The sequence below is a fragment of the Sander lucioperca genome, chromosome 6 (genome assembly GCF_008315115.2).
Source record: "Sander lucioperca isolate FBNREF2018 chromosome 6, SLUC_FBN_1.2, whole genome shotgun sequence".
Classification (NCBI taxonomy): Eukaryota; Metazoa; Chordata; class Actinopteri; order Perciformes; family Percidae; genus Sander; species Sander lucioperca.
Window position 1 is genome coordinate 42,554,727 of NC_050178.1, and position 17,976 is coordinate 42,572,702.

General features: G+C 40.7%; 2 protein-coding genes across 5 annotated transcripts in view; one reads left to right on the plus strand and one right to left on the minus strand.

Annotated features, from left to right (window-relative positions):
• Positions 1-2,524, plus strand: part of ghrh (growth hormone releasing hormone) — a 4,279-nt gene extending 1,755 nt beyond the window's left edge. Inside the window, exons 1-6 of one of the 3 annotated variants that reach the window (XM_031281017.1) lie at positions 65-144; positions 384-492; positions 1,233-1,337; positions 1,866-1,970; positions 2,086-2,211; positions 2,346-2,524. In XM_031281017.1, coding sequence (XP_031136877.1) covers positions 416-492; positions 1,233-1,337; positions 1,866-1,970; positions 2,086-2,211; positions 2,346-2,358 — 426 coding nt within the window. In that variant the 5' untranslated portion in view covers positions 65-144; positions 384-415 and the 3' untranslated portion in view covers positions 2,359-2,524. Of the gene's footprint in view, positions 1-64; positions 145-383; positions 493-1,232; positions 1,338-1,865; positions 1,971-2,085; positions 2,212-2,345 lie in introns of those variants that run through there. The other 2 variants (XM_031281027.1, XM_036002601.1) reach the window with 2 other exon arrangements.
• Positions 2,525-4,719: 2,195 nt separating this feature from the next.
• rpn2 (ribophorin II) lies at positions 4,720-17,842 on the minus strand. Of its 2 annotated transcripts, XM_031280592.2 has the most exons (18): positions 17,715-17,842; positions 17,180-17,370; positions 16,139-16,234; positions 13,931-14,106; positions 13,718-13,793; positions 13,452-13,586; positions 13,172-13,348; positions 12,964-13,082; positions 12,146-12,251; positions 11,233-11,324; positions 11,020-11,134; positions 10,641-10,835; positions 10,433-10,519; positions 10,222-10,317; positions 9,212-9,287; positions 6,537-6,666; positions 5,849-5,945; positions 4,720-5,378 (listed from the first exon to the last, which is right to left on the minus strand). In XM_031280592.2, exons 1-17 carry the CDS (start codon positions 17,725-17,727, stop codon positions 5,894-5,896), a joined length of 1,932 nt encoding a protein of 643 aa, XP_031136452.1. In that variant the 5' UTR covers positions 17,728-17,842; the 3' UTR covers positions 4,720-5,378; positions 5,849-5,893. The 2 variants fall into 2 exon arrangements, with proteins under 2 accessions (XP_031136452.1, XP_031136456.1); XM_031280596.2 differs by lacking the exon at positions 5,849-5,945 and having other exon boundaries at positions 17,715-17,841.
• Between the last annotated feature and the right edge of the window lie 134 nt (positions 17,843-17,976).

Sequence of the window (17,976 nt, forward strand, 5' to 3'; positions counted from 1 at the left end):
GTGACTGGGAGCTCCAGGTTCAGTATAAACTGACCATGGTTGCAGGATGACCAACGGTACTTTCCCAGTGACAGATGATGAGAGTTGAGGGCACCAAATAAAGAGGAACTGCAGGGACGCTCACAATTGACACGAGATATCCAGGTAACTTATCCACCATATGTGTACACGTGATGTGTATATTATACATCTAATGTCTGTGCTTTGACCATTTTTTTTTTTTTTTTACATTTTAGATTAAATGTTGATGTTTTCCATCATACATCTCTGCCTGCTGCAACTTCCTTGCCTTCTGCAGAGCGATGAGGCCGGTTGAGGGAAACTGTGGTTTCAGCATTTTCTTTTTTTTCTAATGTAATTTCTACTCCTGTCATTTATTCTAGCTGTCCATTCTTCTCCAGGACTAGCTGTGAAGATGGAGAAAGCTGCACTGCTGCTGTTTTGTTGCCTGGTCATGTCTTTATCAGGCTCCCCGCTCTACCCATCCATTAGGTAAGTTGTGACAGATTTACTGAAATTCTTCACATCATGTTCATTCCCATTACTGATTTGTAGTGTTTTAGTGTTAAGTTTATTAAGTTATATTTATGAAGTTATTCAAATATTGTATGACTGGTCAACTCAGCTGTTCAGATCTGTAGATGCCTATTGTCCGATGGCAGCAGAAATACTGAAAAGTGGTGAGAGATTACCACTCTGAATAAAAGATTGTTTGAATATAATTCTGACAAATTACAACGCCACAAAATATACACTTCATAGATTGTCTGTATTATTAAATGTTCAGGGAACAGCTGATATGGCTAGAAAGCTTTACCAAGTGAAATGTAAAAAGCAGAAAATGAACGTGTGCAACAAGATACACGACATAACAGACAATGATTTGATCACAGTGTCACGGCTATAACAAATGTCCATATCCACGCACAAAGCGTATGTTTTAAACCTTTCGCCTGCATGTCATAGCTCTGCCCTCTGCACTTGTTATGCCAAAAAGGGTCAATATGACCAAATTAGTCACCGTGTTACATTTACACATCGCTTTAATCACAGTGTTCGTGCAAGAGCAGCTGAATATTTAATTCTAGATAGTCTAAACTCTCTGCGTAAACTCTCTTCTTTTCTGGGTAGAAATTAAAATACATTAAAATATCAGTATGGTATGATGCGCATGGGGAGATATTTGAAATACAATGTTCTACATTCATTTAGTTAACGAGGGTATTTCTCAGGTTCGGCCAGAGGGATACATCCATTCTGATGACATCTTCTATAAAGAATCCAGCAGAGCAGCCGGAGGAAGACACGCGTGCTCCCAGGGAGCGAGCAGAGTTACGGTCAGTTTGTTAATATGGACTGAGTGGCTGATCTAAAGTATGGCTTAAAGGGTTGGTTAACCCAAATTACAAAAACAACCTTTTTCTCACTTTATTATTATTTTCTTTTTTAGATATCTGCCTTTAAGATATTGTTTCCACCCCAATACAATAAAAAGTGAATGGAGTTGCTTTTGTGGTGCTCACAGCAGTGATCATTTACATTTAAAAAACAAATTCAGCATCAGCATGTTCTTTCAGAAAAAGTGTACCAGTTACAGATCTCACTATGAACAGTTTTTATAGAAACTATGTATTTGTTAGAAAGTACTTCAGAAAAAAATGAAACCCAAACTATCTGCATGGCTGGTGGAGAAATGTGACCCTTTAAGTTGGACACTAGTAAATGGATGGATACACCTTATACCTGTCTTTTTGTTGCTGCTTCATTGCACACTGCCCATTTTTTTTCTTCCTGAAAGCTATTCAAGAATACTGTTGCGTAATAACTGAACCGATGACGTAAATTGTCCTACTTTCTGATTTTAGCTCCGGACGCCACGCTGATGCCATCTTTACAAACAGTTACAGGAAAGTCCTGGGCCAAATCTCTGCCAGAAAGTTCCTTCAGACAATCATGGGCAAACGGTTGGGGTAAGTAGCACAACAGGTACGATGTCACTTAAATCTGTGCAGAACAGGAGCAACGCTGTGTTTTCGGGTTGCCAAAAAAATACACAATGAAACATAAATTGTTTTTTCCCCACAGAGAGCAAAGGGAGAGCTACGTGAAACGTCAGTCTAATTTCTATGAAGGGACCTATAAAGAAGATCTTACATCCATCCAGAGCGATCAGAGATACAGAGGAGTGCAAGGGAATGTCATGAGGCCCAGGTAAATAATAAACTCCATTAACGCCCAACACACACACACACACACACACACACACACACACACACACACAGCTCTAATGAAAGCATGATGGCTGTTGTAGTCTTTCACTAAACCGAGTCTTTCCTTCTTTACAGACTGCTGAGTTGAGATTGGTGGATCGGACAGATTCATGGCTGCCTGTGCTCCGCTCCAACGGCACGTTTCATAACCACGACTGCTTGTTTTCTTATACTTCTTCCAGCCTGGTCTTTACAGATGAAAATGATATTGTAATTTTTTTTTATTCCCATTAAACCCGTGAAGAAAACCTACAGCCCAGCTCATGACTGTGGAAAAAAAATGGCACTGAGGAACTTAAAGTTATGCACTCTTGTTTTAACAGAAATAGTAACGTTTGTTTAAGTGGCTACTGAAATACCAATAATGGCATTTATGAAATTTTGAACAATAATGTCTTTTGTTTTTAAAGATTCAAGACTCGTCATGCTGAACTAGGCAGTGGTGAAAAGCACAATATGTGAAAAATGCAATTCTAAAGATCTTCATACTTTACTTGAGTATTTCCATTTTATGCTACTTTATACTAAAAAAAATATTGAACTATTTGACAGCTATAGTTATTAGTTACTTGGCTGATCAAAACATACAGTGCTGAATTAGATTGATTAAATGTCATTTAGCTGACACTTTTATCCAAAGCAACTTACAATTAAGTGCGTTCAACCTTCAAACTCCAGACAACAAGTAGTAGGTGCAAGTACATTAGCTTTAAATAGGTAATACTACAAAGAGCCATATGAAAGTGCAGCTTCAATAAATATATATATATATATATATATTTGTTTTCTTCTTTATCCGAGTTGTAGTCGGAAGAGATGAACACTCTGAAAAGGACTTTTACATCAGATATTTTAGTACATTTTGCTGATAATACGTGTGGTGTTAATTAAAATACAGGTTAGGATTTTTAAAGCTCCTGAAAACCGCTAATTGCTGCAAGTATTTCTTTAAACCATTATATATTTTTTAACTAAATTAGCAGCAATCAAAGTACAAATTGTTAGGTACTATTTATTAGGGAACTATAATCTGCTTAAGATTATTATTGAATGCTGCTGAATCCTGATTGGTGCACAGAAGTACAATAGCACATACAAAAAAATATATATACAGGAATCTCTTTCTATGTGAAATAACCATAGAAAGTTAAATACATGGACAAAGCTACGCCGTAGACCGCCACGGAGACCAGTGAAGGATATTAGAAGCACTTTTCCGGTGAGCGCTGAGCGTTACTGACGACGTAAATGTGCCGTGAGCAACCTGTCTGAAAGTTGGAAGTCTTCTGGTAGCTGTGCCAAGAGAAATCTCAATCATTCCCAATCTAGCAGAGACGGAGAGCGTAGGTATATGTAAGGAGATAACATAGACACAGGCTAATTATTGATCACTAAAATGATAGTTAACATTAGTAATTAAACAGCGAATGTAAGTCGAAACTGCCTGTGCGCTTCTCCTGTACTATACGGTAATTCCTCTACTATGCAACAGTAAGGCTACGGAGCCATAACGTGAGGTACAAGGTAATGGAGCCTTTTATACACTGTTGTGTTTCTTTAGAAATTAACAATGGACAAATAGAGTCTTTAAACGCTTCAGATGTAAAGTTAAAACGTCAAATACGTCAAAATGAATTGCAGTCAATGAAATGCTAACGGGAGGTGATGGCTTGGTAGCATCAAAATGGCGCCATAGAAGCTACGCTTTGCAGATGCTCGCTTACCCTCTTGGTGCTTACCTAGCTACTGAGCATGTGATCTTACCTAGCTACTGAGCATGTGATCTTACCTAGCTACTGAGCATGTGATCTTACCTAGCTACTGAGCATGTGATCTTACCTAGCTACTGAGCATGTGATCTTACCTAGCTACTGAGCATGTGCGACTCCCAACAAAGATGCCTCACTCTGTAGCTAAAACACAGAGCTCAACACACAGGGTGAAAAGAGGAGCTGCAGCAATGTGCAGTACAACAAAAATATGGTGTTTTCTGAAAATTAAACCGCATAAACCCATTCGGATATAATCTCTAAATACAATTATGAACCTGAAAATTAGCATAATATGAGCACTTTAAGTTAAGCTGAAGTTATGAGGCTTCATAAGTCAAATCAGGTGGCTGTTTCCAAGTTACGTTTTTTTTAAATATTATATTCTCTCTTGTTACTAACCCCCCACAGCAGTTCGGCAAGGACACACTTTTAGGCAAATACAAAGAGGACATTTTCACACTAATAAGATTAAAAATAAAGTGTTGATATTTTTATTTGAGTAAAGAATCTAAATATTTCTCCACTGGGTGGTTTAGATTTGCAACAGATTCTTCTGAGTCTCCCCAGCTTGTGTTCACCACTCAACCTTTACTCTTTCAATCAATTCAAAAGTTATAAGATGTAATCAATCTTGGGTTCCTGTTTTCCCCTTTACTGAAGAAAGAAAGAAACTTAGATTCACCTCAATTTCTTTATTTCCTCTTCTTCATTACAAAAAAACATCACTTCCTCAAATAGCCCATATTTCCTTATTAACAATTTTTCTGGGAAATGCCAACTCCGTATCAAATTGGAGACTACCGTACATCTGATGCACCAAACAGGCAAACACACTGGCATAGTAAGTCATGTTCAATGTTTCAGTGCTACTGCCAATGGGTTTATTTTTATCGTCTGAAACAAGTGAACTAACAGCTTCTGTTACGAGGTGAAATGAGCATTGAGCGAAAAAAGAGGAATGTACAAAAAAAAAATAAAGCACAAATCAACCCAAAATCCATCAAGAAACCACAAATAAAAAAACCCAGCTCACTTAGAAAACACTGGCATGTTGGACAGAAAACAAATCTCGCAGGAAGATGAAGTGCAATGATCAGTAGCTTTCAGCCGTCAGTAAGAGTATCTGTCAGTGAGTGTTTGTCCTCAGAGACGCTGTGATTTCTCGATTTCTTCCTTTTGGCAACTCAGACAAACTGCATGTTTAAACTGGATTCTTGAACTGCCACGCCGTGTTTAAAGTCTGATTTGATGCATCGTTGAATGACTCCTTGGAAACAAAAAATGAGCTTCGTCAGTGCCTTCTTTTTAATTTTCTTGCGCTTATTTTTTCTCAATTCTGTGGAAGAGAAGGGGAAAAAAAGCAAACATTAGTTGAATTAACTACATTGTGGCTTTATGTAATGCCCGATCTTTGACAAGTCACGTAAAGGCTGGATCATGCATTTTAATGTGCACCCTTTCACGGCAAACAATGTATTTTGGCAAGAAAAAAAACCCCAATTCTCATGACAAATGTCTAAGATCTGGACAATGCATACCTTAACTCATGAACACAAAACATATCATATCGCTCAAATGTAATGGCACAACCAGAACCATGGGCGTTGGAGGGACTATTCCACAATGGAGGGATTACCAAAAGTGCCGGTAAGGCTATGGTGGGATGAATGAGAGGCAAACCAGGGGGGAGGGCGGCAAGTACATGTGAACACTCCAGAGTTAGAATGATCGAGCACCACACAACCATGCACACTGCCAGCCATCATGGAAATGCACTGAGGATGCAATCTAAGAGGATGCCCTTACTTCAGCCTGGAAACACGACCGACTCATTTGTTACAAATGGGGGCTTTATCGTAGGCTCCTATACTTTGCCAACCTACTACTTTGCTCTGCTGCAATCCTGAAAAAGGAGTACAGAGACAGCGAAGTGTGGAAAGAGGGGTTAAAAAGACAGGCACCAGCTGCAAGGAGACAGAGACAAACAGGAAAGAAGGAAGAAAAAAAAAAAAAAAGTCCTCACTGGAAAAATGACATTTGTGAAATCATTTAATGCAATATTCTACATGCTTAAAAGGGTTAAATAGGCTGTCGTAAGAGCAAGAAGTAAACGTGAACAACTACAGAGTGATGTTTTGAGTCAGAGACACAAATTGCTCACTCTGGCTCTTTGAGGGCTCTACATATTGATGGTGAGAAAATTGCCCACTTAGATCACCACTCTTGCAGATCTTGCTGCCATGCTACTCTCCTGGTCCAAGTAGGCACGAGCTCACCTTCTGGCAGAGAGCTTGGCATCGCTATCAGCCTCTGGGGACCCAACAGAGGAGCTACAATATGGAATAGGCACTTTCCCTCAGGTTTAAGGCTAAGAACTACCAAGAGGCCTCAAAGCACCAGAGTCCTTGTCATCTAAAAAGGGGACTAGGCTTTCTCTCTGGGACTAAGGACTCTCTAGGAACCATTTTGTGCCAGGCATCATCAGGGGACGTACCTCTTCACTGCTTTCTGGGCCAGCATGCGGTTCCCGGCGAGGAAAGTCACCCCGCCGATAATCGCCAGGTACTTCAGAGTCTGGAACATGTTCAGGTGAGTCCAGTAGACGTACATGAGGCCCAGCGTGGCTGAAAATGTAACAGAGTAGACTGAAACATTCAAACCCAAACAAAATGTGTGTGTGTGTGTGTGTGTGTGTGTGTGTGTGTGTGTGTGTGTGTGTGTGTGTGTGTGTGTGTGTGTGTGTGATGCTTTTAAGGACAGGCCAGGGTTGCCTGATTTAATGATTTATTTCAAATTTTGTATTGAACATTTTAAATAATGTGTCATACCATATAAAAGGGGGATACTTTTTTCATGAATACATTACTACATTTTCATAGTGGGGTTTTAAACATATCCACATTAACGGAAACAAAGATTAGAGATTTAAAGATTAAAATCACCGCATTTAAAACCTTTTAAAGAAATATGCAGTTATGTCACAGCTAAAACTGGTGACAAGAGCTCACAGTTGCACGGTTACCATAGTAATGTAACAGGCTTTTCGGCACGTCAGTTTTCCAAGTACACTCTCGGCGCTCAACACGAGCTGGGCTGGCCGAAAGAAAATCAGACTGTATGGTGAAAGCTAATTGGCTAATAGCTCTTCACGGAGCGAGGAAGCTAGTCGCCTCACAGCGGAACGCCTCGTCTGCAGGGAAAAAAAGAGGGGCTCAAGAGACATCTCGGGAAAAATCACCCTCTTTAGCCAGAAAAAGATATTAAATACTGGTTGACGAGTGATGAGAGGTAATTCAAAACAGAATCATATTCCATGAAAAAATAAATAAATAAATAAAAAGTCTCTAAGGGGTTTCCAAGTTTAAAAAAGTTTGGAGACCACTCCTGTTTGTTACAGAAATAAATAATAACAATTGCAACAAACCCAAGTTCTTTGCTAAAGCCAGACAGACATTTGCCTTTTACATGTATTGGGAATGCCCTAATGGGATGGGCTTATGGAGCTATTTCCTCACCTTTGAGTGATGTTTTTAATACCAGAGCATTCAAAATGATCTGAACTACAACTTCTTAAACATCTTTCATATTTGGCCACTCCAGACATTTTTGGATTGGTCCTTGAGAGCCTCTAAGAGTTTTTTTTTTAATCATGTGACAATTTGAATATGGCGTCTGCAATGCAGTCGTCAGTTATTCAAGAAATATTTTTTTTTAATTAATTTATATCTTTTCTGTCTCAAATTATTTCTAAGATGTTGACACTCTTATTTATATGGACTTGAGCTAGAAAGCTCAAAGAGTAAAGAGTATTACAATTGATTATGGTGCCTGCATTGGTGTTAATATGTATTTATGTATGTATGTATGTATGTATGTATGTATGTATAATGGAATCAAGTTTAACAACTCGACGTGCGTTTCCAACCACCAGTTTTTAATAAGGATTTTCAATGTGTTCATAATAAGAAAGAGAGGCAGTGCCAAAAAAAACTAAAACAAAAAAATCAAAATATGGCAAAACGTTTTTATGCTTGGCTGAGGTGGAAAAGTTGGTGTATCGTATGTATGTATGTATGTATGTATGTATGTGTATATATATATATAAAAAATGCAACAAAGTCCAATGGAAACAGACTAAGCTAATAAATCCTGATATACATGATGCCTGCGACTTAAACGTCAGACAAGTTTCAGCTCCACTGGAGAGATTGTTGCAGATAAACATCAGATCTGTGTGGAGCGATAAGAAAACTCTAACCTGGGCGCCCGGATAGCTCAGTTGGCAGAGCGGGTGCCCATATATAGAGGTTTACTCCTTGACGCAGTGGGCCCGGGTTCGACTCCGACCTGCGGCCCTTTGCTGCATGTCATTCCCCCCCTCTCTCTCCCCTTTCATGTCTTCAGCTGTCCTGTCAAAAATAAAGGCTGAAAATGCCTAAAAAAATTATCTTAAAAAAATTAGAAGAAAAAAATGAAAACTGTAACCTTCCTCAATTTATTACAAAACGGAAATGCCATATTTCCATCACGTTTTCTACCAGCTGAGGTTTGACCGCTGTTTTAATTATGTCATTTGCGCCATTTGCTTCTGCAATGGTTTGATGGCACCTTACTGGAGAATCAGCGCCACCAGCTGTTCATCTCGATGCACTTCATCTTCACGCAACAGCAGTAAATGGAAACGCACATTCATTTGCATTTTCGGGAAATTTGATTACAATTGTTGCTGAATTTGGATGGAACCTATGTGACATGCACAAAGATGACTTCATGTTGGAGAGATTGTGTGGATGGGGTTGAGGGGGGTGGTTTTTCTTTTTTTGGGCTTTTCCACCTTTTTTAAAAACTGTTGACAGCTAGCTAGGTGAGAAAGGGGAGAGAGAGAGAGAGGGAAGACATGCAGGAAATTGTCACAGGTCGGATTCGAACCCTGGACCTCTGCGTCGAGGCATAAACCTCTCAGTATATGTGCGCCTGCTCTACCACTGAGCCAACCCGGCCACGATTTTTTTTTTTTTTTTATATCAATAGTTTATGTGAGGAATGTCATGAATAATGCATTGCTGAAATTAATTATGATAATGCACAATGTCAGCCACAGCAACTCACTTATCTTGAACAGCAGCAGATGAAAAGTAGATTGAGAGGCTGTAAACGTTTGGGACTAACCTGCGTGTCCTACATGGAACAGAACGGTGCTGGGAGAGAAGCTGAAGTTGGAGATGTTGGCGCCGAGCTTCACCCACTACAGACGAGAGGGGGAATAAAAGACAATGTGACGTTCATCCCCTGCGAGAGCTGCAAACAAAAGGGGCTGACAACATTGTTTACCACCTAACACACAATGCACCGATCCACTGCGACAATGACTATTACTCAGCACTAGAAATGTCAGGGGAGAAAATAAACCATAGCTTTTATGATTTCATATTCAAACAAGCATTATACATGCAATACTGGAGCCTCATTCACTGTTTTTGAATGCTTCCAAGTGAAGAGCTTTTCTGAAGAAAGAAACTAGACCACTGTGCATACAACGATAATAACAAAGCTGAATGCTCAATTGCAAAAGGTTTTGATTAATAATGCAAGTAGGCTAGTTTTTAGGTGGCCATTTAAATACAGTCGTTCCAGAAAAATGAGGTTTTTTTTGTGATTGTTGCGGGCAAAAATCCTTGATTATGCAGCAGATTTTCTTAAAAAATGCGATGGAATATGCGGGATATTTATGCAATTTTATGCGATGAAATTGTGGGAACTTGCAAAAACTGCGGTTTCATCGTGGCTTCATCGCGGGGTTTGCAGCTTTTCGATGATGTTCACGTCGCGTAATTCCGTCACTTCATAACGTTTCCATGGCAACAGGGGAAAATGGCTGCTCTTGTGTGAAGTAAACGCAACATTTTTCAACTTTCTGCTAAGATATATGGGACTTTTTTGCAACGAAAATGCGGGGATTATGAAATCATGCAAGCCCCGCATATTTTGCGCGGAAATCAGCAATTTATGCGGCGAAAGTGCGGCGTATTTGAAAAAATGCGGCCCCCGCATAAATATGCGGACTTTGGCTGATTATGCATTGAATTATGCGATCGCATAATCCCGTTTTTCTGGAGGGACTGTAAGTAAGACAAATGGTTCCTAAATTAACAGGAAAACATTTAAGTTTGAAATATTACCAGGATGAGCATGAGCAGGAAGGGAGACAGGATGAGTGCAGTGAAGGTATTGGAAACCACCGTGGGAGGCTTCTTCTCTGGTTCCCTGAATAAGTGCTGCAGAGACAAGAGACAAGATTTTAAACTGCTGGACTGATAGGGCCTGCATGCTGCTTGATTTTCCATCATCAGGCTGTACATCTGATTTAAATAAAGAGCACTTAAGTATTACCTGGATCTCTGGTTTGGGTACATAAAGAGTCTTGGGCTGAATGGTCGCTGGGGCCTCCTCATCCACAAACTTCAGAACAACATCAGCCTTTTCAAAAAAAGGATCACAACTCAACTTTAGAGCTCGATATCAACCTCTCACTGGCTGAGCACTTGTTACATCACTAAATAATCCTCATTACCATCACCAAGTCTCAACAGACACTCACCACGTTCCATAAAATGGGATTCTCCAAGGTCGCATCCCCAACGATGAGGTGGAGGGAATAGGTACCAGACATGGAGTCAAACTCGGACTTCCGCTCTGCGGTGTCCAACTCAAACTTGTACAGATTCTTGCTGTCGGGTTCAGCCACAAACACAACTTCTTGGCCAGTTTTCTGATTGTGCAGGCGGACAAAAGTCTGTGACAGAGAAAAAATAAATAGGTCTTAATCTTGAAAAAGACTGAAAGCTACATTTTTCCTAACTGGTGTGCAGCAGTGGTTGGCTGGTTTCATTACTGTTTTGGCCAACCAAATAATGGCTGTATTGTCACGGCAGCAGTTTACTGCCGATGTGAGCTCATGTCATGACCTGATTCCATACCTGGTGAGGGGTAAGCTCCACTCCAGTGTTGACATCAACCAGCTGGAATGACATGGCAAAGTTTTGGTGGCTGTCTGCTGTGAAGGAGCTCTTGGCTTTGGAAGGATAGTCCACCCTGAGGTCATTTAAAAAAGGAAAAGCATTTATTCATCTATTGTCATGCCACAGAGGGTCAGCGAAAAAGGGCTTTACTTATCAAACTTGTTTCCTAACCTGATGGTCTTTGTGCCGATGCTCTGGTCCTTATCCACCACGGAGAGGTCCATGTTAGTGACAGCCACCTCAGTGGACACCTTCACTTTAAGCTACACGTGAACAGAGTCACAACACAAAGTTACATCAAGTAAGGGCACGAGAGCAGCATATGAATCCCTAAACAAAGAAAGACTACAACCATATTATTCAGACGGACCGCCAACCTAGGACAGGATGCAGCCACAACCTCAAAATCGACAACTGCACATTTTCATTTGCATCACTTTCTCCACCAAGGCAATTCATTTAAAATGCTCATATTGTGCTCATTTTCAGGTTCATAATTGTATTTAGAGGTTGTACCAGAATAGGTTTATGTGGTTTAATTTTCAAAAAACACTATATTTTTGTTGTACTGCACATTGCTGCAGCTCCTCTTTTCACCCTGTGTGTTGAGCTCTCTGTTTTAGCTACAGAGTGAGACATCTCACTTCTGTTCCATCTTTGTTGGGAGTCACACATGCGCAGTAGCTAGGTAAGGACTACTAGCCAGTCAGAAGCATTAGGGTGCATCACACTAGCAGCTAGGCGAGCATTATAACGTGTATATAAAGTGTTTGTCTCTGAAGTAAAGGCTGGACTACAACAGAGCTGTTTGGAGCAGTTTGTGAACAGTGTTTTCTGTTGGAGATGGTAAGTCCCTTTGGGGGGGACTTTGGGCTTTTTCACTTTGTAAACCTATAACATGCACAAAAAGATATATAACACAATAAAGGAAAAGGGAAAAAAGCCAAAAAGCATAATATGAGCACTTTAAGCAATTCATTAAAGCCCAAAACACTTTAAAAAGGTATCACTACATGTATCAAAATTGGCTTATCTATTTTACTATGGTTAAATGTTATGTCTCTATTTTCGACCGCCATTTCACCTCAACATGATTGGCAACGAGCCGGGTATCTCCGGTCACTGCAATGGTAAACTGGTAGTATCCACTGGCTGGCTGGGTCGACATGAAGTTCAGTTCAAAGACGCCACTGAAAATCAGAAAGAAATAAAAATATATGTACATAACTATATAATGATAATAACACAGTGTGTGTTCTGCGAAAACCAGGCATTCCTTTTAAGAAAGATTGCCAAATTGACTGACAGATAAATAATGTAGGTACATATTCTCAATGTGCTTAGTCAAACATAATCTACACGGTAAATGAAACTGATCGTGTCTGTAAACACTAGGAGCTTTTTGTGGGCTGAGCAATGAGGTAAAGAAAGGTTGTGTGTGTGTGTGTGTGTGTGTGTGTGTGTGTGTGTGTGTGTGTTTAACTATATTCGTGGGGTCCAAAAACCGGGAGTCCAGTATACTTGTGGGGTCCCGACAGCCCTGTGGGGCCAAAATGCTGGACCCCACAAGTTTAAAGGGCTGTTTGAGGGTTAAGACTTGGTTGTAGGATTAGGGTTAGAATTAGGTTATGGTTAGGGTGAGGGTAAGGGTTAAGGTTAGGCATTTAGTTGTGATGGTTAAGGTTAGGGTAAGGGGCTAGGGAATGCATTATGTCAATGACAGGTCCCCACAAAGATAGTGCCACAAACCTGTGTGTGTGTGTGTGTGTGTGTGTGTGTGTGTGTGTGTGTGTGTGTGTGTGTGTATGTGTGTGTATATGTATTTCTTCCAGCATTTTGGATAATTTTCAAGTAGAGGGGAATGCGGGTAAATATTATAAAGCCAACACTTAGGATACATACTCATTAAGTGTGAATGGAGATTGGCTGAGAATGGTGCTCTTGGAGGCCACAGCGTACGCAGATTCCACCAGCACGTTGGCTAAGGCCAAAGGTTGAGACATGACATCAGTAACAAGGAGCTGTAATTTAGACAGAGAAGCAGCGTCACTACGAGCAGAATAAAAACCACGCAGAGGACTGTAGCTAGGCTGAGATTCGACATCTGTACCTGCAGGGTTGGCTGGCTGTGGGACACCGTGGCTGGGCCCTGAGCGCTGACAATGACCGGCACATGGAAGCGGTTGTTGGAGAGAGCAGCGGCAGCACTCGCCACACTGAAGGCCTCGGCCAGAGAGTCCCAGGATTTCTTGCTGAAGATAGAGTTCACCAGCTGGATGACCTGGTCCTGTGGGGAGAATGCATCTTCTATCAGTCTCAAGAGAGAGAGAGAAAAAAAAAAAAAAACATGATGCAGAGAAAAGCAAACAGCTGACAGACATAAATCACACCTCCTTCAGAGGGGGCTCCATGTCCACATGATCTGACAGGGAATAAGCAGCGGTCACAAACATGGCAGTCGCCTCAAGTCCCTCTTCAAACTGGAGGTAGATGCCCCCAAGATCATCCAAACGAGCTGTCAGATCCTGAGAGGAAAGAAGCAAAAAAAAAAAGGTGTTAAAATAAAATCTCTGTGAATAATTAGGAGTCTAGTGTGTCTTGTGCCAAGTCAAAACACAGGGACACAGCACCATCTGGTGGAAGTTAAAGAGCTCACTTCAATTTCCTCCAGTATTCCTCCAAGTTCTGCCTGCTGGGACAGGCGGGCTGCTGTTTGCAGAGCTGAAGTGATACTGTCCAAAGAGAACAAACATTTGTTGTAGGTTAAATTCCTCGGATCAATTGCTTACAATCACTGCAAGGCCCTCCTCGTCCTCACAGAACAACACTGCACTCCCGAACCAACAAAAGAGACACAACTAACACTTACGCCATTACATTGTCCTCCTTGTTGATGCGACCTGTCAAGGCACCTACAACTTCCTGGGAAGCCAGAGGCAGCCCCAGAGAGCTGAGTGCGCTCACGGCTCTGTGAATCTGAGTCATGGTCGAATCTTCACTCACTGCTGCCAGGAGGATGTCCCGGGTTTCATTGGACACGGGGATCTATGACGTGAACAAAAAAAAAAAATCATGTCAACACGTGGGTCTTAGGGGTTCACATTATACAGTAGTACAGCATCATCCACTCTGCCATGTTAATATTCAGGTCACACCTAGGTCAAAATAATCTTACAATTAAAATCTAATTATTTTACTCCCACTGTTATCATATGAAGGATTGTGGATGTGGATTTCAAATACCCAAACCAATATTGTGATTTAGTTAGGCCTGCACGATTAATCGTTATAAAATCGCGATCTCGATTCACCCGTTTGCGATTTAATTTTTAAATGACTTGGATTTCATTTTTTTGGGGGCATTTTCGGCATTTATTTTGATAGCACAGCTGAAGACATGAAAGGCAAGCAGTTAAAGAGTGTGCTAAGAAATCATTCTGTTTTTGATACTGTACTTAAATTGGCAAACTCCATTTCTCTAGAGACTGAAGCTGTAGCTGCAGCATGTTGATTGACATGTTTTAATTCTGTAAAGACATGTTCAAGGAGTTCAGATAGAGCCTGTATCAGGGCCATATTTAGTTCAATGTGTTATACGTCACTATTTTTGGTAGCCTACTGTACTTAAATGGCCAGTATGTACTTTATGTTCTTTCTTCATTGAAGCCTCTATGTTTACAGGCTTGTGGTGATGCGCAATGTGCTCTAGGTGCCAAAACAAATCTACGTTTGGCACTGCCAATTAGTTTTGTTTTGTCATGGTTCATGTGTGCAATAAACATTACACTTTGTGAGAAAAAAAATCGTGGCAGAGAATTGTGATATCAATTCTAAGCTAAAAAACCGTGATTCATATTTTTCCCCGAATCGTGCAGGCCAGGATTTAGTCGCAATGCAGTCTGCATGGAGTGCTGCTCGAGTGTGTAGAGAGCGTGTCCCTCCGGTGCTCTGCAGCTTGGGGATCCAAGTGTACGAGGGTTTAAGGAAACTGAGGCACTCAGGAGGGCAAAGTTTAAAAAGCCTTTAATAGATTTCTTGGCTAAATCATTAAAGGTCCCATGGCATGAAAATGTCACTTTATGAGGTTTTTTAACATTAATATAAGCTCCCCTAGCCTGCCTATGGTCCCCCAGTGGCTAGAAATGGTGATAGGTGTAAACCGAGCCCTGGGTATCCTGCTCTGCCTTTGAGAAAATGAAAGCTCAGATGGACCAATCAGGAATCTTCCCTTTATGAGGTCATAAGGGGAAAGGTTACCTCCCCTTTCTCTGCTTTGCCCGCCCAGAGAATTTGGCCCGCCCATGAGAGAGAGAGAGACAGAGACATCATGGCTTTCAGTTGGTCAAGGCCATACCCCGACCCTCCACCTTGCCCCCCCCCCCCTCTCCTCCTCAATAGCATTTAAAGCTACAGACACAGAAATGGCACATCCTAAGGAAAGCTCATTGTGGGACTGGCTCTAGTGGCTGTAATTCTGCACCAAGGCTGAATTTCGGGAAAGAGACTTCAGATACAGTATTAGGGGACCACTAAGGTCTATATAAAGAGACTTCAGATACAGTATTAGGGGACCACTAAGGCCTATATAAAAGAGACTTCAGATACAGTATTAGGGGACCACTAAGGTCTATATAAAAGAGACTTCAGATACAGTATTAGGAGACCACTAAGGCCTATATAAAAGAGACTTCAGATACAGTATTAGGAGACCACTAAGGTCTATATAAAGAGACTTCAGATACAGTATTAGGGGACCACTAAGGTCTATATAAAAGCATCCAAAGAGCACCATCATGGGACCTTTAAAACATGGCAATGCGTTTCGCCCATTGAGGCATTCATCAGAGCAAGTATGAGTATATACTTCCACTGTTATCATATGAATGATTGTGGATTTCAAACACCCAACAAATATTGTGATTTGTTACGAGAAGATCTTCTCAATATTGTGAAATATTTTTTTTTTTTTGTAAATATTGTCCAGCCCAATTACACATGTATGATGTATCTAGTCCAAAAAGGCTTTTGAATATAAAGATTGGCAGTAGGACAGATAAGAAGGCCGAGGCAAGCATACCTCACATCCTGAAATGGCTTGACTGGTCTCCGCAGCAAAGAAGAGAGAGTCAACACTAGAGGGATCCAGCTGGGATTTTAGAAATTGGCACACTCCCTACAAACAAAAAACACATAAAAGCAAAACTACATTGAGGATCAACATTCCATGTAATAGGCTATATAGTACTTTCAGACAATTAAATAGTGACTGAATGTTTATTTTAAGAGTTTTCTCTTGTCAGAATTGCTAACCACATAGTGAAGTGATTTCTTACAGTTCTCAAATTGATCTCAATGCCTTAATTAAAAACATTAGGAAAAATCCAATCATTAAGGACACTAATTTTCTTTGTGAATGAATAATGTATCGTAGATAAATAAATGTTCTTCCTTAAAATACAGGGGGCATAAGTAAGTACACCCCTATGTTAAATTCCCATAGAGGCAGGCAGATTTTTATTTTTAAAGGCCAGTTATTTCATGGATCCAGGATACTATGCATCCTGATAAAGTTCCCTTGGCCTTTGGAATTAAAATAGCCCCACATCATCACATACCCTTCACCATACCCCCACATCATCACATACCCCTACCCTTCACCATACCTGGAGATTGGCATGGGGTACTTTACATGGGGTACCATAAAATCATCTCTCAATGCAAATCAAACCAGCTATTAGGCTAACTGAAATAAAACCATGCCAATCTCTAGGTATGGTGAAGGGTATGTGATGATGTGGGGGTATTTTAATTCCAAAAGCCAAGGGAACTTTATCAGGATGCATAGTATCCTGGATCCATGAAATAACTGGCCTTTAAAAATAAAAGTCTGCCTGCCTCTATGGGAATTTAACATAGGGGTGTACTTACTTATGCCCCCTGAATTATAAGGAAAACATTTATTTATTCACAATACATTATTCATTCACAAAGAAAATTGGTGTCCTTAAAGGTTGGATTTTTCCTCATTTTTTTTAATTAAGGCATTAAGATCAATTTCCAAAAGATGATTTTTTATTCCTCTTATTAGTCAACTTTAGCATGGGTGTATTCACTGTACCTCGTGATCAGGAACAGTTGCTCCAAGCTTGGTCAGACCAACAACTGAGTAGTATGCGGAGTCCAGATCCGTGAACTGTTGGCTCAGGAGGTTCTGCAGTCGGGCAACATCCGACAAGGAGAGATAGTGCGCCGGTGTGAGCGCCTGAGCCCCAGAAAGAGCCAGGCTGAGGAGGAACAACCCGAACAGTCCTGCGGACACAGAGCGGAAACAAGTTATGCTCCCGGCTGGTCGAAAGGTGTATTTATCGGTTACCACCGAGGAGGGGAAACCACACATTCTTATAATGTACCCTTGTTACGATCTGTAGCTAACGTTATTCATTCATTAAGATAACGCTCCGTCTACATTGCAGGTTAAGCTAGGTGAGCTAACTTAGCTATCGCCAGTAGGAAGCAACACACTTCGTGCACCGTGTGCTATTTCTCCACTAATTCTTAAACGGGCGGTTCCATATTAGCATTGAAACCGTAAATAACACGAATAACGTGCATATCTAACGTTATGTTCAAAATGTATGAATTAATTAACTTACTAGACCGGTCCATGTCTTGCAGTCTAATGCAGCGTCACCAAAACCGACGATTGCTTCCGGTGTCTCAGAGTGAGCTGTCATCAAAGGTATAACATCCGGCTGTACATTTGGCATTTCAAAATAAAAGCCAAAGTAAGTACACGTATTGTAGAAAATATTCAGGCTGTCATTCAGTAATACTCATTTTAGTAATTATTACCAATGTTTTACCATAATTGTGTAGGCAACAGCGTGTTGTATTTCATAAACTTGTGCACTTATA

Excerpts from the sequence above, each read along its gene's own strand:
- rpn2 (XM_031280592.2), bottom strand. Across the intron at positions 13,794-13,930 it reads AAGGAGGACAATGTAATGGC|TATCACTTCAGCTCTGCAAA; the intron begins GTAAGTGTTAGT and ends CTCTTTGGACAG. Across the intron at positions 11,135-11,232 it reads ATCGGCACAAAGACCATCAG|GGTGGACTATCCTTCCAAAG; the intron begins GTTAGGAAACAA and ends AAATGACCTCAG.